At 43.8% G+C, this 18415-nt stretch overlaps 1 protein-coding gene across 3 annotated transcripts in view; it reads left to right on the forward strand.

Annotated features, from left to right (window-relative positions):
* Positions 1 to 951: 951 nt before the first annotated feature.
* Positions 952 to 18415, forward strand: part of MAF (MAF bZIP transcription factor) — a 489475-nt gene continuing 472011 nt past the window's right edge. Inside the window, exons 1-2 of one of the 3 annotated variants that reach the window (XM_072636398.1) lie at positions 952 to 4201; positions 17709 to 17768. In XM_072636398.1, the coding sequence (XP_072492499.1) occupies positions 3045 to 4201; positions 17709 to 17742 (1191 nt within the window). In that variant the 5' untranslated portion in view covers positions 952 to 3044 and the 3' untranslated portion in view covers positions 17743 to 17768. Of the gene's footprint in view, positions 4202 to 4815; positions 6464 to 17708; positions 17769 to 18415 lie in introns of those variants that run through there. The other 2 variants (XM_072636388.1, XM_072636382.1) reach the window with 2 other exon arrangements.

The raw sequence follows: 18415 nt of genomic DNA on the forward strand, positions 1-18415 counted from the left end.
TCCTTCCCGCAACAACTTCCTCAGACCTTTCCCCTATACCCTCCCCAGGCTCCCGACCCCCACACACCAGCTTTTTCCTTGAATCAACAAAACTGGACACGCATCAATTTAAACTGACCTTTGCCGAAAGGTGGCGCTGTCGAGGTTAAAACCAAGTGCATCCAACAATGGTTTTCACTCCTCGCTCCTTCTCGATTTTCACATTTTTGTTCAAACCCCCTCCACCACTTGCCAAAAAAAAAGTAAAATAAATATAAACAGCTCTCGATGCACTTCATTAATTAAGAAAACCAAAGCTCCAAGCTTTGGGCCCGAGTCTTGCCAAGGCAGTGTCCTCTTTTATACAGGATTCTTCCCCACACCCCCAAATCTCTGCCTTCCTCTGGCCTATAGCTTTAAAATCTTAGAAACAGAGTTTCTGCATAAAGTCGAAAAAGAATCGATCCAATACATTGAATTAGTTATTAGCATGTGCAGCAAAGGAGGAAGGGGCGTCCTTTCCAGCACACCACCACCCCAATTCCCGGGCAAATCCAAGAGCCCTGTTTACAATTTAACCCTTGTCGGGAAGCACATGTGGGTGGGGGCTCCTGCTCCCCTCGATGCCATGATCAAGTACGAAATAATTAACTTAAATGAGAAAGAGCAAAGGGCGTAGCACCCTGATAAACGCAGGTCGGATTATACTTACACCAGGGTGTGTGTGTATGTGTGTGTGTGTGTGTGTGTGTGTGTGTGTGTGTGTGTGTGTGTGTGTGTGTGTGTGTGAAAGAGAGAGAGAGAGAGATTCAGAGAGAGACAGACAGACAAAGAGATAAGAAAAAGAGATGGAGAGGAAGGAAAAAGAGAAGAGAAAAAGAGTGGAGAAAGGAAAAAGAAAAAGAGGGGGGGGGGGGGTGAGTAAATAAAGGGCCGAACTAACAGGCAAAGTCTAGAAGGGAGCTAGTTCTGAGTTCAGCTACTGCAACTCTGGAGCTGTTCCTGAGTTAACTCTTGAGAACACTCTCTCTCTCTCTCTCTCTCTCTCTCTCTCTCTCTCTCTCTCTCTCTCTCTCTCTCTCTCTCTCTCTCTCTCTCTCACACACACACACACACACACACACACACACACACACACACACACACACTCCCCAAGGGGCCTCAGTAGCCCCACTACTGCATCCAGCCCTCTGGGCCCGGGCTTCTTCCGAAATGTTTTAAAAAGAGAAAAATAAAACGTAACCAAAGGGACTGACGTGCCGGGACTCCTTGATCCATCCCCAAGGTCCTGCAAAGACTGGCGGCAGATGCTGGTCCCAGTACGAAATTCCACCTCCTGGTTCCCCGAATCTACTTCTATCGAACCTATCGACTCCCATTCCGTACCCAGGCATCGATTCCCAAGCCTGAGCCAGGTGGGCAGGCTAACAGGCAGGGGATAGAGGCAGGTAAGAAACGAGAGACGGAGATAAGCAAGGACGAAAACACTAAGAAACCGGCAGGAGAGCTGCGAGGTAGGGAGATTGGGTAGCAGGGGTGGTGAGCAAACTGCCCTGATCTTCTGCAGTCAGAGGGACCTGAGACCGCATAGACGACTCCAAAGTTCGAACAAATGAATATTTGGGCTGCCGGTTGCAGAGGCTCAGCAAGAGGGACCAGGAGCACAGGAGGAGGATACCCCAGGGGCACCTGACCTGCTCAGAGAGCGCTGAGGCAGAGAATGGATAGCAAACCCGAGGCTCCCACAAAGCGAGAAGAAAGCGTCCGAGAAAGAAATGGACAGTGAGAACCAGGAGAGTCCAACATCCCCAGATCTTGGAGATCTTTGGGATCCTAAAGCAAAGGGAAAGTAGTGTGCCTTGGCCTTCTCCAGGTCCAACCCCTCTTTTCATCAATCTTCTCACCTTAATTAAAACTACTCTCTTCTCTCCCCCCACCCCCCATTTCCCCGGAAGGATGTGTCCAGGGAAGGGTTAAAAATCCTAGTCCCAGCTGACAGTCAGCTGATTGGCCTCTGATTGACAGCTCGGAAAAGTTTCCTTGTTTCTATACTATTATGCTAATCGCGGCTGGTTTTGAGGTCCCTCATTGGTCCGGAGTCGGAGTCAATTTCCCAGCTACGTCAGAACTGCTATAAAACTCAGCAATTGCTTTAAACTCTTCTTGCTGGATGAGCCTTTAAAATATTTTTCATCTTCTAGCCGTAGCCTGAGCTGACTTTTTCCCCCCTTTCGGAATTTGAGTTGACTCCCTCTCAGCCAACCCCCTTCCCCTCCCCCCTCCCCCAGTAGTTCGCTTTCCTCTTGGCCATCCCCGCCGCACCTCTCCCTTGCACTTTGCACTGTGGGGAAGGGGGGAAGAAAGAAAGGAGAAGAGAGAGAGAAAGAGAGAGAGAGGCATGAAGTGCTGAGCTCCCGTCTTCCATCCAGCCCCAGAAGCAGCGGCAGCAGCGGCAGCGGCAGCGGCAGAGGCAGCGGCGCCAGCAGCAGCAGCAGCAGCACAACAGCGCAGCACGCCCGCCGCCCCCCAGCCCAGCCCCCGCGGCCAGCTGCAACCCCCCGAGAGCCAGTCCTCCCTATGCAAAAAGGAGCGAAGAGGTGTGGGAAGGCGGCGGCCCAAAGCCAGCAGCCGCGGCGCTCCGGGACGCATCCCCTGGTGCCGTAGGAGAGCCGAGTCCCGGAGAAGAGAAGGGACAGAGACTGAGACCGAGGCAGAGGGAGAGGGAGACTCGCACACACCCACCCACCCAGCCAGCCAGCCCAGAGGCGCACACACGCACGGAGACACAGACCCACAGACCCACACACACGCGCGCGCACACACACAGAGGCGCGCGGGGGGGAGGGGGGACGCGCTCGGGCGTGAGCGGGGGCCCCGGCCGGCCGGAGGGGGTGGGGAGCGGGGGCTTGCTGCGGGTGGGCCTGTTGGGCGAGGGGAGCGAGAGGCCGAAGCAGATCCTTCCCGGCAAGCTGGCTCACCCGCTGGCGACTCAGCACAGTTCGCTGGCTCCCCTTCTTCAGCCCATCTGGAGGAGCAGCGGCGGCGGCGGCGGCGGCGGCAGGAGGATGGCATCAGAGCTGGCAATGAGCAGCTCCGACCTGCCCACCAGTCCCCTGGCCATGGAATATGTTAATGACTTCGATCTGATGAAGTTTGAAGTGAAAAAGGAGCCGGTGGAGACGGACCGCATCATCAGCCAGTGCGGCCGCCTCATCGCCGGGGGCTCGCTGTCCTCCACGCCGATGAGCACGCCCTGCAGCTCCGTGCCCCCGTCGCCCAGCTTCTCGGCGCCCAGCCCGGGCTCGGGGAGCGACCAGAAGACTCACCTGGAAGACTACTACTGGATGACCGGCTACCCGCAGCAGCTCAACCCGGAGGCGCTGGGCTTCAGCCCCGAGGACGCGGTCGAAGCGCTCATCAGCAGCAGCCACCAGCTCCAGGGCGGCTTCGATGGCTACGCCCGCGGCCAGCCGCTGCCCGGCTCCGGGGGCTCCCTGGGCGCCGAGGAGGTGGGCTCGTCCGCCGCCGCCGTGGTGTCGGCCGTGATCGCGGCGGCCGCCGCGCAGAGCGGAGCGCCCCACTACCACCACCATCACCACCACCCCGGGGGCCACCACCACCCGCCGGGCGCCGTGCCCCCCGCAGCCTCCGCCGCCTCCGCCGCAGCTGCGGCCGCCGCCGCCGCCGCCGCCGCGGCCGCCGCCGCCGCCTCGGGCCCCGGCTCGTCCAGCTCCACCTCCAGCTCGTCCAGCTCCAGCTCGTCCGGAGGCGGCGGCAGCGGCGGGGGCGGCGGCGGGGGCGGCTCGGCTGCGGGGTCCGGCGCCTTGCACCCTCACTCGCACCCGCACCCTCACCCGCACGGCAGCCTGCACTTCGACGACCGCTTCTCCGACGAGCAGCTGGTCACCATGTCCGTGCGGGAGCTCAACCGACAGCTGCGGGGGGTCAGCAAGGAGGAGGTGATCCGGCTGAAACAGAAGAGGAGGACCCTTAAAAACAGAGGCTATGCCCAGTCGTGCCGCTTCAAGAGGGTCCAGCAGAGGCACGTCCTGGAGTCGGAGAAGAACCAGCTCCTGCAGCAAGTGGAGCACCTCAAACAGGAGATCTCCAGGCTGGTCCGGGAGCGGGACGCCTACAAAGAGAAATACGAGAAGTTGGTCAGCAGCGGCTTCCGAGAAAACGGCTCGAGCAGCGACAACCCGTCGTCTCCAGAGTTTTTCATGTGAGTTTTACACTCCAATTCAAGCTTGCCACCCTAATCAGTTCTCCATGTGAATGAGGTCTGGGCTTGGGGCTTACTAGTCCAAGAACAGAGCTGGCCACCACCCAATTGGGTTTTTTTCCCCCTTCCTTTTTTCTTTCTTTCTTTTCTTTTTAAAGCAACACTCATAAACCCAACATACAAAGTCCTTCCCTGAGTTCTGTGGTCGCAGTTGTTTGTTTTTGGTGGGGGAGGGAATGGGGCTGGCTCACTCGACTGCCAACCTTAAATTCTCCATGACTGGTTCGCTATTTTTTTTTAACACCCCCCCCCCCCCAACACTTGCTCAATGTTCAAACATCCCAACTGAGTTCTTCATGTGAAGCATGGCTCACCTTTGAAACCGACCGTCATTCACTTTTTTTTTTGTATTTTTCAGTTCCTGAGCTAGTGTTTCTGTTTTCTGTTTGTTTGTTGGTTTCGTACTTTTAAAAAACATTTATTTGGGGGAACTTGCTGTGTTGCCTCCACTCATCTTCCACCCACCACCCACCCACTTCCCACCCCACCGAAAAAAAAAAGAAAAGAAAAAAAATCAAAGTTTTCTTTCTTTTTTCCCCCCTTCCCATCTTAAGTTCTTCATGTGAGATTGAGTTTGCGGAAATGTGAAGTTGTAGACTTGCAGCTTGCTGAATCCCATCGGTTTTTTAGCGTTGTTATGCTAAACTAGAGAAACCAATCCTGATCAACCTGCCAAAAATTCAAGCCTGCATCAATCAGCCTGCCTGCCTTCCTTCCGGGTGTGTACATGTGAGTTTGGGCCTTAGCCTGCCAAACTGGAGACTTTTAGTTTGCCATTAGAAACTCATTCTCATCTCATGCATTACGCTTGCAACTTTGTCTTAGCAACAATGAACTGTTAACTGTTTCAAAAGACTTTATGAAAAAAGAGACGTTATATTAATAAAAAGCCTGCATGCTGGACATGTACGGTATAATTATTTTTCTTTTTTTTCTTTTTTTTTTTTTTGGCTTGGAAATGGACTTGGAGACTATTATGGCATGGCATCCATACTTCTGTTTATTGCCTCATCACTTTTTTGAATTGAAAAAGCAAAAAAATGCAACCCTAGACCCTCCTTCCCATGAAAGTTTGCATCTGCTCTAAAACTGCTTTGAGTTCCTCAAACTTCAGACTTCCACTTAAATGCACTGAAGGCATTCCCTGTCAAAGATGCCTGAATGGATTCATAATTTAATGTGGCAAAAATTAAAGAACTTTTCATGGTGTTTAAATAAGAGCAACAACCCAGTTTGGGAACTAAAATTGTGCTGTTGCCTAAAAGCAGTCTAAAATTTATTTTTTAAAAAAAAATAAAATCTGCCCCATTTTTTCCCCTTTTGGTCATTGTCAAATATGGAATGCTATGGGTTCCTGGTATATAATTTAATTCTAGTTTTTATAATCTGTTAGCCCAGTTAAAATGTATGCTACAGATAAAGGAATGTTATAGATAAATTTGAAAGAGTTAGGTCTGTTTTAGCTGTAGATTTTTTAAAAGATTGATGCACTAAATTGTTTACTGTTGTGATGTAAAGGGGGGGGTTAGAAGTTTGCAAGGGGACTGTTTAAAAGTAGCTTATCCAGCATGTGCTTGCAACTTAAACATAAGTTGGGTATATGTAGTCCTTGCTATACCATTGACTGTATTTGAGAACCAAAGTATTAAAAGGGGGAGCACCCCATTTATATCTGTAGGGGGTATTTTACATTCAAAATGTATGTGTTTTCTTTTTTCAAAATGAAAAGTATTGGGGACTGAATTGCACTAAGATATAACCTGCAAGCATATAATACAAAAATTGCAAAACTGTCTAGAACGCTAATAAAATTTATGCAGTTATAAAAGATGGCATTACTGCACAGTTTTACGATGATGCAGATTTTTTTACAGTTGTATTGTGGTGCAGAACTGGATTTTCTGTAACTTCAAAAAACAAACAAATCCACAGTTTTAAAGGCAATAATCAGTGAATGTTATTTTCAGGGACTGACATCCTGTCTTTTAAAAAAAATGGAAAGTAAACCTTACCACAATAAATTTAAAAAAATCTTGTCAGTTATTTTTCTTTGACATTTTGCTGTGCAAAATTGTTTTATATCTTGAGTTACTCAACTAACCACGTGTGATGTTCCTCTGTGCTTTTTCTTTCATTTTCAACTCTGGTTATATCAAAAGAAAGAATAATCTACAATAATAAACTGCAATTTTGGATTCTGCACTCAAGTTTCTTAGTGTATAGTTTAACTGGGCAAAGTCATCCCCCACCCCACCCCCACTCCCTGCCCCAAGGAGGACCTTAGAGCAAACCTTCCTTCAGCCAAAAGTTAATACAAGAGTTGGAGAGAAAGAATTCAGGGTAAAGCAGAGACTGTAGTGAGCTCTTGGTACCCCTTAGGAATCGGTGATATTTAACAGGGGTCAGAATCTTGACCTCTCCAGGGATTAGTTCGAACTTCTCTGTTTGGAAATGACTAAGGCCACAGAGGTCGGTCCTCTCTTGTCATCGCTCCAGAGGAGAGGCAGGACAGAGAGGAGTTTGCCTCATACTGACCCTTTTTTCATTTTGATCAGTTGTTTGATCACTTTTCAAATAAGAGATGGCAGACAGTGGAAAACCAGGTGTTTAGGGCTGAAGTGTTCATTTCACATGAAAGATAAACAGTTTTTGGTGTGTGAGTGGTGATGGGCCCCCTTTTACCGCCCCCCCCCCCCAAACACCATACATAGCTTTCTTGTTAGAGGCCTGAGATTTACTATGGACTTCTGAAGCAAAAATATTTTTTCAACACCTTTCATTTCATTTACCTTTTAAAAAAAGTTGTGAATGCCATAACTCCAAGCAGAGAGCTGTCTTAAACTGTATCTATTGAGTAAAAAAGTATAGCTGGGGGTGGAGGTGGGGGTGGGGGTGGGGAGGGTGTTTACCTACCCAGGCAGAGAGGGGTGATTTTATGTTATTTGAGGGATGACCAGGATGGGGAGCAGAGAGGAATACCTTCATTGAGCATCTGTTGGGTTTTGATTTATTTAAATTTGCCCAAATAGTATGTAGTCAGACCAGCTAGAATATTTTTCCCCCTTTCTCCAATCTTGTGCTCCCTCTCAGTGAGAGGTCACCTGAACATTGACCTATTTTGAATGACACAAATTCATGTAACTGTTTTCCAAAAGCTTTCGATTGGACTCTGTAAACTTCTCCCAAAGCCCTATTAGAAAAGAAGACAAAAACGGCACTGTTTGGAAAACACAGGCCACATGGGTTTTCTGAAAGAGAAGATAATATTGCTACTGCAAATGGAGGACTCTTTAAAAGATAACAGGTTGTCCTCTCTGACATCTAGTTCGGATACTTTTATTACCACCACCACCTCCTTTCCTTTACCCTGTCTACTCAACATTATAAGGCAGTTAAGCGTACCCTCTGGCATCTGACCTTTTATCTTACCGCATATTGGATAATGGTGCCAGAATTACAGCCAAGTTAATTGATGCTTATTTCTAGTTAATATACAATCTTAATGGCAAACTTACTTTCATTGGCTAATCGTGAAGGGAGTAACTTTTCTTAATGCTTCGAAGGTTTTTTTCTCTACTCTCCTGTGTTTCGCTTTCATCCAAGGGCTAGGGGTTCATGCTCTCCCGAAGTAGCCTTTGTAAACACCTCCACAGTTGGGGGCATTAATGAATTTTTTGAAAACAAACCTTCCTGATAGAAAAGTATTCAGGAAACAGGTATTGCAGTTGAATACCTGAAAGCACTTTTATTTATACATTTTTCAAGTGACTTAAAACATTCTATCCTACATCTAGGTAACAATTTAATAGAATGACTAGTTTAAAGCAGGCCCTGGCCGTGTACTATGTATATGCCAAATAAGTGATAGAAAAAAATGGTATGGGAGGATGAGTTTGTTTTTAGTGTCTGGCAAGCAAACCAATTTAAAATAAAACCCAGCAAGGGACCTTTTTAGAGACTATGTCATATAGCCTGTAATACATTCATTTTAGAAAAGAATTAGTTACTCAGGCCAGTTGATGTACCTTACTAATAAGTCTCTATCTTTAAAAAAAGAAAAAAATCATATTCATAAAAGCATAGCTTTTCCCTTAGGCTGTATTTGAATCTTTGTGTAAAATAGTGTTAACATTCCTTTCATTCCAACTCCCGAGTGAACTACCAGAAAGTTTGAGCCATCAGAAGGACCCAACACGTACGGAAATTCTTGGCCGTGTCTATTTTCAAAATGTGTCCTTATAATACAACTTCCATGAATGCTGTGCAGTGAAAAATCATTTATGTACTAGAAATGGTCTTTGTAGAATAGCTGCCTCACTTGTCTTCATCAGAGTTTAGCTTCTTTTTAGGCGATTTGGCTTGTCAGAAGAAAGGAATAACCTCCACATAGTTTAATGATGCCCGGGTTCTGCAAAAGTCCCAGACTCAGCCTATTTGCTAACTCCAGGGTACAGGATGCCAGTGACTTCCTTCTGCTTTAGGACATGGGCAGATGGGAAGGTGCCTGCGTTTTTGCTTTTTTTGTTGTTTTTTGGTATGTGTGAGTGATTTTTTCCCAGCTACAACTATGAGAAACATTTTTTTTTTTGGCAGAAATCTTTAAAATCTAAACAAGTTTTCCTTTCGTAAAGAAAGTTTTCCCAAATGATATATAGTAGCAAGAATCATGTTATGAAGTAATTCACAACTCTGACTTAGGTTTCTCTGGCCAAGACTTCTAATTGAGGGATAGACAAAGTATCTGAATTCTCCCAAACAAATGATTTTCTTGTTCAGTCCAGAAGTGAGTGTGCTGGTGCGAGACCTCAAAATGAACAGCCCTCCCCTTCTCTTTGGATTTAACCAGTGCTGCATGGCATTTCTTCACAGTGAAAACCCATTTTGTAATTGACAGAAATAGCTGTGAATGAAAAATACCTGAATGGCAGCAGTAGCAGATTTTCAGTTTAAGCACACTGTAAGAGTCTTCTCTTCTGTTAGGCGGCGTTCCTCAGTATTTCCTCCCTCTTTATTAGAGTTCTCTTAATTAAAAACTCATTCTTAATTTTATCCATAATTTATCTCAACTATATTGGGGCTGGACTTCCTGATTTGAGTGAGGAAATGGTGCCTGTATCAGAATCATCTGTCCAAAAGCCATACCCATATGGGGCACCTTTTAGACATGTGCCGCTACCCCCAAAAAGGAAATAGTCTATATTTATTTCTAAGCTCCTGGTATTAACTTTCCGATCTTGCTACTTCACACCTGTTTACTTCAGCATTTCATTTTTTTAAAAACAAGTCCATATTAAAAAAAAATCATGAGGCTTTTAGGAGACCTAACTTCACATTTAAAACTTCACTGTTCAAATGTTAGTTGAAGTCAATAGAGGGTAAATGGAGCTATGCTGGTAGTAACTGTCCCAAACGTGACATATTACCTTCCAATTATCCATGGCTTAGCCATTCTTAGTGTTTTTTATCCAAAAATCTGCAGCTCCAGAAACAAATGGATAGACCCAGGAAGGATACCAGAGTGTTTTGAAGCATTTTTTTAGCAGACAAATTCATTTTAATAGTCCTTCCAGCATCAAAATACAGGCAGTTTATATAGCTTCCTATTACAACAAATGAGGAAATATATTAAAAAGCCTGTACATGGAATAGCATTTTCAATTTTGATTCTTTTGGGATAAATAAGATGGAATTATAGGGCACACAACTCCTCTTCCAAAAATTAAAGGTTTTTTTTTTTTTGCAGGCCAGCCTTAACTATCATTTAGTTCTATGGCATAAAACAGGAAAGGGTAGTACCACAGAATAGTTCTAGATTGTTCATATTAAACATAGAATAAAAGTCCATGTTTGTGCTGCCTGTTTACATGTCTACTGGCTAGAAGCTTGTGTTCCCTTTCTCTGAAGTGACTGCTTGGCTCTTATGGTCACTTTTGGCTTTTCCCTAAGATTTCAAGTGAATAATTTGGGTCCCATGTCCTCTCCGTGGTTAAGATGTCCAGGAAGGAAACAGTATAGTTTGCTTTCACACTTGGTCCTTGCTCTAAAATCAAAGACACTGGGCCCTATGCAGGAAAATATGGAGGGGGGTGGGTAATAGAGAGGCTGGAGGCTGTGGGTTCCAGAGAGGAGAATTACACTAGGTCTTAGTGAGGTTGGAGGCTGTAGGCCCCAGGGGGCTAACCTGAGCTTTGGAAAGATTGGCGGCTATGGACTCCAGGGATACACGGAATTCTAAGGAGGTCTAAGAAAACCAAACTTCCAAAGAAGGCACTTAGATTTGAGTTGGAGCAGCATTCTAATAAGATACCTTCTGACCCCTTTGCTGTCTGGCTTTAGATTGAAATCTCCCAAACCCAGAGATCATGCATCCCCAGAAAATGGGAATTCACTGGAAGAATCGCTCCACCCAAGCAGCTGAACAAACCCAGCTCTGTGCAGTGTTTCTTTCCAGCGGGGGTAGAAGATGGGGTGAGACAATCTCAGTCTCCCAGCCTGTCTCATGATTGTTGTGGCATAAAGAATTACAGTCCTGCAAAAATGTGTGAGCATCCCTACCCTTTACAGAGAAACAAAAACCCAACCCAACAGATCAAATTGCTGTGCACGGAGGCGGAGCAGAGATCAGGGAGCAGGGCCCAGGCTCTGGGTCTGATGTGGTCTAGGCTCAGTCAGGAGCAAGGGTTTCCAAGTGAGGGAGGAAGGGAGAAGAGAGGAGGGAAGGGGAAAGGAGGGAAGGAACTCAAAGACTGGGGAACAAGCTTCCAGAGATCTCAGCTAGCAATGACTTCAATTTGCAGCCTCACTTCCACCTGCTTTTTTGACAGTATTTGGCCATACTATTCACATCTGCCAGTTATTAACAAACATCTTGAAGATGCAACTTTTAAAATGTTCTTGAGACAGACAGATACACATACACACACACACACACACACACACACACACACACACACACACACCTACCTTTGTTACAAAATTCTAGGGAGCTACCTGTTTTCTCACATAATTGGAAAAGACTACCCCATAATGCTTTATTTTTCAAAGTATCTGCAAATACAGTGTTGTATTGTAGATTTTTTATTGTGATCATATTTCATAACAGCTTGCCTTGTTATACCGATATTTTTATGACTATCAAAATAGTTTTACAGCAATGGGAAGTCTGTCCTTTTTTTTTTTTTTTTTGGTCATTGTTCTATTTTTTTAAATCATCTGTGTTCTCCATATGCCTGGGCAATAGAGCAAAGTTGGGATAAAAAGATCAAAATAGTCCACCACAAAAATAAGATCTTTAAAGAAAACGAAATTAGATCCCGACATCTGAAGAACTCTGTATTCAAAGTCTTGAGGCTGGATACTTACAAAATACACTTTTTACGCACAGGTTGTGATTTCTAGGCATATTTGTACCATTCCTTACACAAAATCATGAAAGATTATCTCCAAGCCTTTGTCCTATGTACTACTAAATTGGTTTGTTTTGGATGGTTTTTTTTCTTTTTAAATAAAACTTCCCTAGAATCATTACTTTGGATTGCAAAATTGCATTCTTTCCTTGACCACAATTTCATTCTAGATCTTTAGTTATGATTTGAAAGGCTCATTAATTCTTGTGGGGGTGCTGAGGAGGTTTGGGGAGAGGAGGTAGGAGAGAGGAAATGGCTTTCCTATATTTCCCCCAGGACCAATGCAAAGGCCTAATGAAGTCCTGGATATGAGCATTGTATCCAGTGCATCCCGGATGCTCGGAGTTTTCCGCTCTTGGCCAGTGTTCTGATCATCACTCTTACCTCTTTCCAACTTAATACTCAAACTCACCACTTGTCTTGATAGTTTCCTCTGGGGGTAGCAAAAGGCAGGGGACAGGAGGGGAAAACCTTGATAAGAAGATGGTAAAAGATGAGGCAGCATTCACTGAATTTGGACTTCTCGTGGACCCTCCCAGGGTGGAGTCTTAGACCAAGGAGTAGGGGCTGGATTTAATATTCCTGTGTAGCTACAGTCCAAATTTGCTGTGCTTTGTCCCAGTCCAGGGCTAAAGAACATCCTGCTTTTTCTTTGAACATTAAAAGAAGAACAAAAAACTTAAATCAGAATCTAGCACAGAGTGCATAGCACAGGTGCTTCCAAGATGCTGAATGGCAGAAGTAAAAGGGGCATAATTCAGAACCCCAAGAAAGATGAGAACATGTTAATAACTAGGATTGACTATTTGTATGGCCTCAACTCATCATCAAGTGTTCATTCCAGACTTAGTACTATGAAATCCTTGCTCACAACAGAAAGGCCTTGTTTGTGGGGTGACTGACCCACCCTAGAATATAGGCTAATGTCCCCAGAATTCCCCCACAGATCAGATATGGGAAGAACATGGCTATGCAGGTTCTTATTTTGCTTACATAAAAAGACCGTCCCCTGACCTGACCTGTGCTTTCTGTCCACTCAGGAGAAGTGGGTGCCTCTCATCTCACTATGGGTTTAGGGAGGCATTAGGGGCTACAAGTAAACTTGGAGATTACTTATTCCTTGGACCAAAGGAATGCAGAACTAGCAGTACAGCCCAGATACTGTGGACCAGGAATTCCAACCTTTTCCCAGAGTCAAACTGCTTCCTTGCCTTCTTAGAAGGACTTATGACCATAGGAAGAAGATCCCACATCCATCCGCAGTGTGGCATGGAGAAATTGTCCATAGATGATCAAACTCTGGCCCTTATAGCTTAAAATTTTATGAAGTTAGGAGCTTGGTAACAAAGGCTTTTTACAGATGAGGAAACTAACATATAGAGAGAGGAAAGAGACTCCCCTAGAATCCTGGCTATGTAGCAGCTGAACCAAGTCTAGAAAGAACTCTATCTTGTCTCTTATCACAAAATCTAACATTTTCTCTCATTCCAGAATGCTTCATTTGGTTTCTGAGGTAGTAAGGAGGCAGAGCTGGGCATGGGCTGAAGGAGACCAAGTGTTCCTGATGCCAAAGGAAGGAAGGGCAGAAGGGAAGGGAATCACTACCCCTTTCTCATGTAGTCCTCCCCCTACCACTGAAGATTACTCTCTTCTGTAGCTCTACTGCAGCCTTTCTCTGTGCACTCTCTGTTGAGCACGTGTGCACGCGCACGCACACACACACACACACACACACACACACACACACACACACACTCTTACTCACAGGCAGCTCAGAAGCATCCTCTATTCTGTGTAAAAGACTGAGTCCAGGCCTGAGGTGAGCAGGGCCCAAAGTGCTAGAGAGAGACCTATGAGCTCCTAAATACATGGTAGTGGTTCCAGGCTCAAGACTTCCCCAAACCAACCAGACTTGGAACACAGAGTTCAAAACAGGGCATGGTAGCATCCTCACTGAGTATCCTTCCTGCTCCCCACTCCTGCCACCACCACCCCAGTTGTCAGGGCTGCCACTCAGCTTACTTCCTGCATAGATCACTAAGGCAGCCTCTGCACTTTAGAAGGCAAAGATGCTTCTTCTCACTGCGCATAATTAGACCCACCAGATACCTACCCTTCCCACCTACCCTGCAACTATGAGCCTTTGGGTCAAATGTCAGGATGGCCAGCTTCCCACTACTCATGGCTAGTCCTTGAATGCAGAAGGAGAAATGGGAGCTTTGGCCTGGCTGGTGTGGGTGGGGATGGGGGAGCAGAGGAAATAAAGGCTAGCTTTGCTTGCAAAGAATTCAAGACAAGCCCACGTTGAACACTGTGAACATCAGCTGCAGCCTAGGCTGGTCTTTAGGTCCCTTGTCCTCAGCCACACTTCTTCCAACTCCACCTTCCAATCCCCCAAGTTGGGTACCTCTGATTACACTCCATGGCCTAGGGTACTCACCAACCTATCTGGGACCCACTGTTCTGTTGTCAGCATATATTTATTGTTTCTTATTATGACTTCATTCAGGGGAGGGTAGCTTAGAAAACTGAAAATCTCAAAGATTTGCCAATTGGGCTGAATGATTTCTCAAGGTTCCTCCCGCCTTTAAATCCATGATCTTCCTAAACAGACTATAGCATCCTAGAAGGCTGGATGGGTACCTCTCTGGGTTGGAGCAGAGGAGGAATAAAAAAAAATTAAAAGTAGGCTAGGGTTTGATGCCTAAACCTGTCTTTGGACTAAGGTGCATTTTTAATCATTTCAAGTAATTTGTTTGGTTTTCAAAAATTTTTTTTAAATTCTTTCTCCCTTCCTGAGTTCAGAAAAGAAAGGGAGGAAAAGGGGAAAAATCATACTACATGTTTTAGAAAGCTTTGGCAAAAGGTTTCCTAAGTGCATTTACATTTTTGTGTGGTCTGACCTTATAGCCTTAATGAAATAAAACAGGTCAAAAGAAACTCTACTGAGCATCAGGCTGGACACTACTTCCTGTCCCTAATGTGCTTCCTGTATTTCCTATTCCTAATTTTTTTTTTAAAGGAGAAAAAGACCCAGTAATGTAAAGGGATGGACTCCAAATGGATTGTAATTTCAGAGACAAGATGTTAGCATTGTTCGTTCTCTTAAGGGATCAGCATTTTTTTCAGAGGGGATGGGAAGCGTCTTTGGACCCCCTGAATCTGTTTAAAATAGAAGGCCTTACTAATGTCAAGACAAACACACTGAAGCGGAAAAAAATGATTTTGGAATAGGAGACCCTTTCTCCCCTTTTGCAGCGTCAGATAAAACATTACATTTTGATAGCATAGGAAAAAATCAGTCATTGCTCGGAGATTCAATCTGTGAAAAGACCAAAGTCGTGTCTTTCCAGTTTCAGGCACGGGGGCTTTCATCTGCTTTTATGGTGGAAGTCCTGAAAGTGGCATATCACGGAGGGAAAAAGCTATTAAAAGATAAATATGAGGTACCTACTTTGTAAAATAAAAATGATCACAGGTGCTAAATTAATAATTCTGCTTAGCTTTTTATTTGGTGTCATGCTATATTGGCTGAAACTTCCCTCTCAGGAGCACCTCATGCTACAGCCACGAACATTCCCTCAGCCAAGCTCCTTTGCCAACAGTGTGGCAAGCAGGCCTCCACGTGGGTGGACATTTTCACGGCGATTATTTATCTTCATTCAGTCCACGGCCTAGCACAAGTTAATTTTTTTAACTACTTCTTGAAGATATCAATAAAATTTCCAATAGTACTATCCCAATCACTAAGCAAACCGATTGGAGTTTTGAAACGTTGGCTCTGTTACGTCAGATCCCTGGCTTTGATTAGAGAGTTAAGGTCCAGCTGAGGGACAGTTGTCCACAGATTCGACACAGCCTAGAATGTAAAGGTAAAGAGGGCAAGCTAACCGGAGTCTTGCGTGTTTTCTTCTGATGTGAGAACCCTGGGCACCACTACCTGTTTTCAAACTGAATTTGTTCATTAATACTGTCATTAGTGAATTTACCCATTGGCAAGGAAGAAGAGATTATCTTGAAGAAAATGATGCCAGAGAGCTAAGAAAGGTTTCTTCTTTAAAAGATTTTGGGGAAAAATGCCCTTTTCTCCCAAAATAATCTATAGGATGATCAGAGTACTCGGGAAGGCAGAGGGACATTTCTAGCAGTCTCTGGCTCTATGATTCCTACAGAATATTTTCTTCTAAGACAGACAGATTTGTCTCATGAGAAATTATCTACTTTTCACCTCCTCACCATCCAATAGATGTTTATAAGAAGATCATGAAATGACTAAAATATTCTATTCATGTTTGCTTGAGATCACAAAGGCTATTCATTTGATTTCTAAAAGCATCAGTTTCTAAAAATTTAACTTTGAGTTGGTGGTTCAGTTTCAAGTTGACTTTTTAAGATGAAGACACATTTTCTTATATAAAATTAAACCAGTTTGCTATTCGAATACAAAATTCTATGAGTACGCGTGTTTATTTTTGTGTTTGTTTGAGGAGAGAGAAAAGATTCGAATGTGACAAGACACTGATCCATAACGACTCTGTAGAAATAAAGACATGTGGTTTGAAAGTTTAAGGTTTTGATTTTTCTTAAATATTATTAACATGATATGGGAGTGAATACATGAAATCTAAATGCAGCAGCACAGAGAGATGCTATTAAAATCTGTTTATCCAAGAGGTTCTGGCGGAACCATAATATTTAGATAAAGGACATTTAAAGATAATTGGGGGAGAGGGGCTTGAAAGGAGGACATTATAATGAAAGAGATTTTAAAGAAAGAAGGAATTCTAGGTCCAGTTACTTCACTGAAACAGGTTTGACCATGTGCATTTGTATAATCTATTCCTTCCTATACATTGTAGAAATACAGATGTAGGAGATGATGAGGAAAAAAAAATAACTAACTCGCCATGCTAGGGGGAAAGATGTAGATTGACTTATTGGTTTATCACAGTTATTGTACACAGATTTGCTGGAACTGTGTTGAATTTTTTAAATTAGATTTTAAATATATTTTGACAGTCTGAACTTGAATAGTGTGACTAAGTGCGGGGAGAAATGACAGGTCTGTTTTGTTATTAAACTGCTGTCTGGAAAATAATGTGCTATGTACAGTAAATGATAATTATTTTGCCACTGACATTAATACAGCTAATAGCAATAAGGATTTTTTTTGAACCATAGAAAGCTAACTACTTTGAATTACTGGGCTTTGTTATTCATTGTGAAACAGAATGGATTTTTTTTTCAAGCAGTTTAATTTTCATATCACCATTCCAAACACTCCCTGCTACTAATTTAAATAGCGAGTAAGTTAATAAATAAAAAAGGAGTACCTAAATGGTTCTATTTGTTAAGAGAGCATCTGTAATTAAAGTTAGCAGTGTTAGCAGGATCAGCCAATGTGTAATGGCCGTAGTAATTGTAATAGAATTGTAATAGAATAATGATAAATAAATTATTTATTTTTTAATAAAATAAATAAATAAATAATAGAATGATAATAAAATGTAATCGAATTGGGGATTATTTTCATGCACACACGCACTAGCTCATTCTTTCAGAAGAAACATCGGGGGGTAGGAAAGATACTCTGGGGTTTTGAAGACCAGGACCTATCATCTACTGTACTATGACTCCAGATACTCTTGGGTCAGTTATGGGTCAAATGGGAGGCTTTCAGGTCCCTCTGTTATGGATCTTTGGAACCCATCCCAATGGGACATCCCTTTCCTCCCTCCCACTTCGAGCTATAGTCATCTTGATTTCCTAAAACCTGAAAATCTAATGCCACCAGGGTACCTCCAGCCGAGTCTCATAAGGACAAGAAAGTCTCTTAGTCTTGTTGCCTTCTGGTCCATGTCACTCCTACATCAATAGTATTAAAAGATATTACCTGAGTCATCCTAAAATGAAATTAGTCTTGGTTTGGATTAATTCTGATACATATAGCAATTAGGCAACCATTTACATGATGTCTTTGAAAATGTTTTTTAATTATTATTAATTTCATTTTGTTTATTTTAATATATTTGCCAAATTAGGTATCCAAGAGACTCCTCCACATCAGTGATGTGAGAATTCCTGTTGCCGAAGTCCAAAAGGTACTTTTTTCTATTCCTTTGCATGAACTATATTCATTTCAGTGAGTTGTCCATTTGAGGAATTCCTGTGTCGGAGGGCAAAGGGGAATCAATTGAGCCATGTCTCTTTTTCCCTAGGCCCCAACTCTAAGCTCAAGTCTGTTTGCATGGTGTCAGGTTGCAGTTTTCACCTGCCAACTAAAGAGATGGCAGAGGGCTGAGATGCCGGGGAATGAATTTCTATGACCGAATCAGCATGTGTATATTTTCAGCTATTTATCCACATGTAGCCCAGTTCTCTCTGTACAACTATATTCGGGGAAAAAACAGACCCATTTCCTCCTTCTGATCCACCTAACTTACCTATATACCTTCATGAGGGACTTGGCATTTGGAATGGTCAGGCCCACTGTCCCACATCAGTAAATCTAAATCAATACCGAACAGATCCAGTATTTGACTGATCTTAACACATACATGCAAAAATTATTGGGGGGATTTGGGGAATAACAGGGAAAGATGATTGGAATCCTTATTTTTCCTTAGTCATATCTACACGTAGGAAATTTTTCGATTTCAAACAAGCTATGTCTTCTCCTCTCTTGCCTCTAAGCCAAAACAAAAATAAATAAAAACAAAAAATAGGACATGTAAAGCTTCAACTAGAC

Source organism: Notamacropus eugenii, chromosome 1 (assembly GCF_028372415.1).
Source record: "Notamacropus eugenii isolate mMacEug1 chromosome 1, mMacEug1.pri_v2, whole genome shotgun sequence".
NCBI lineage: Eukaryota > Metazoa > Chordata > Mammalia > Diprotodontia > Macropodidae > Notamacropus > Notamacropus eugenii.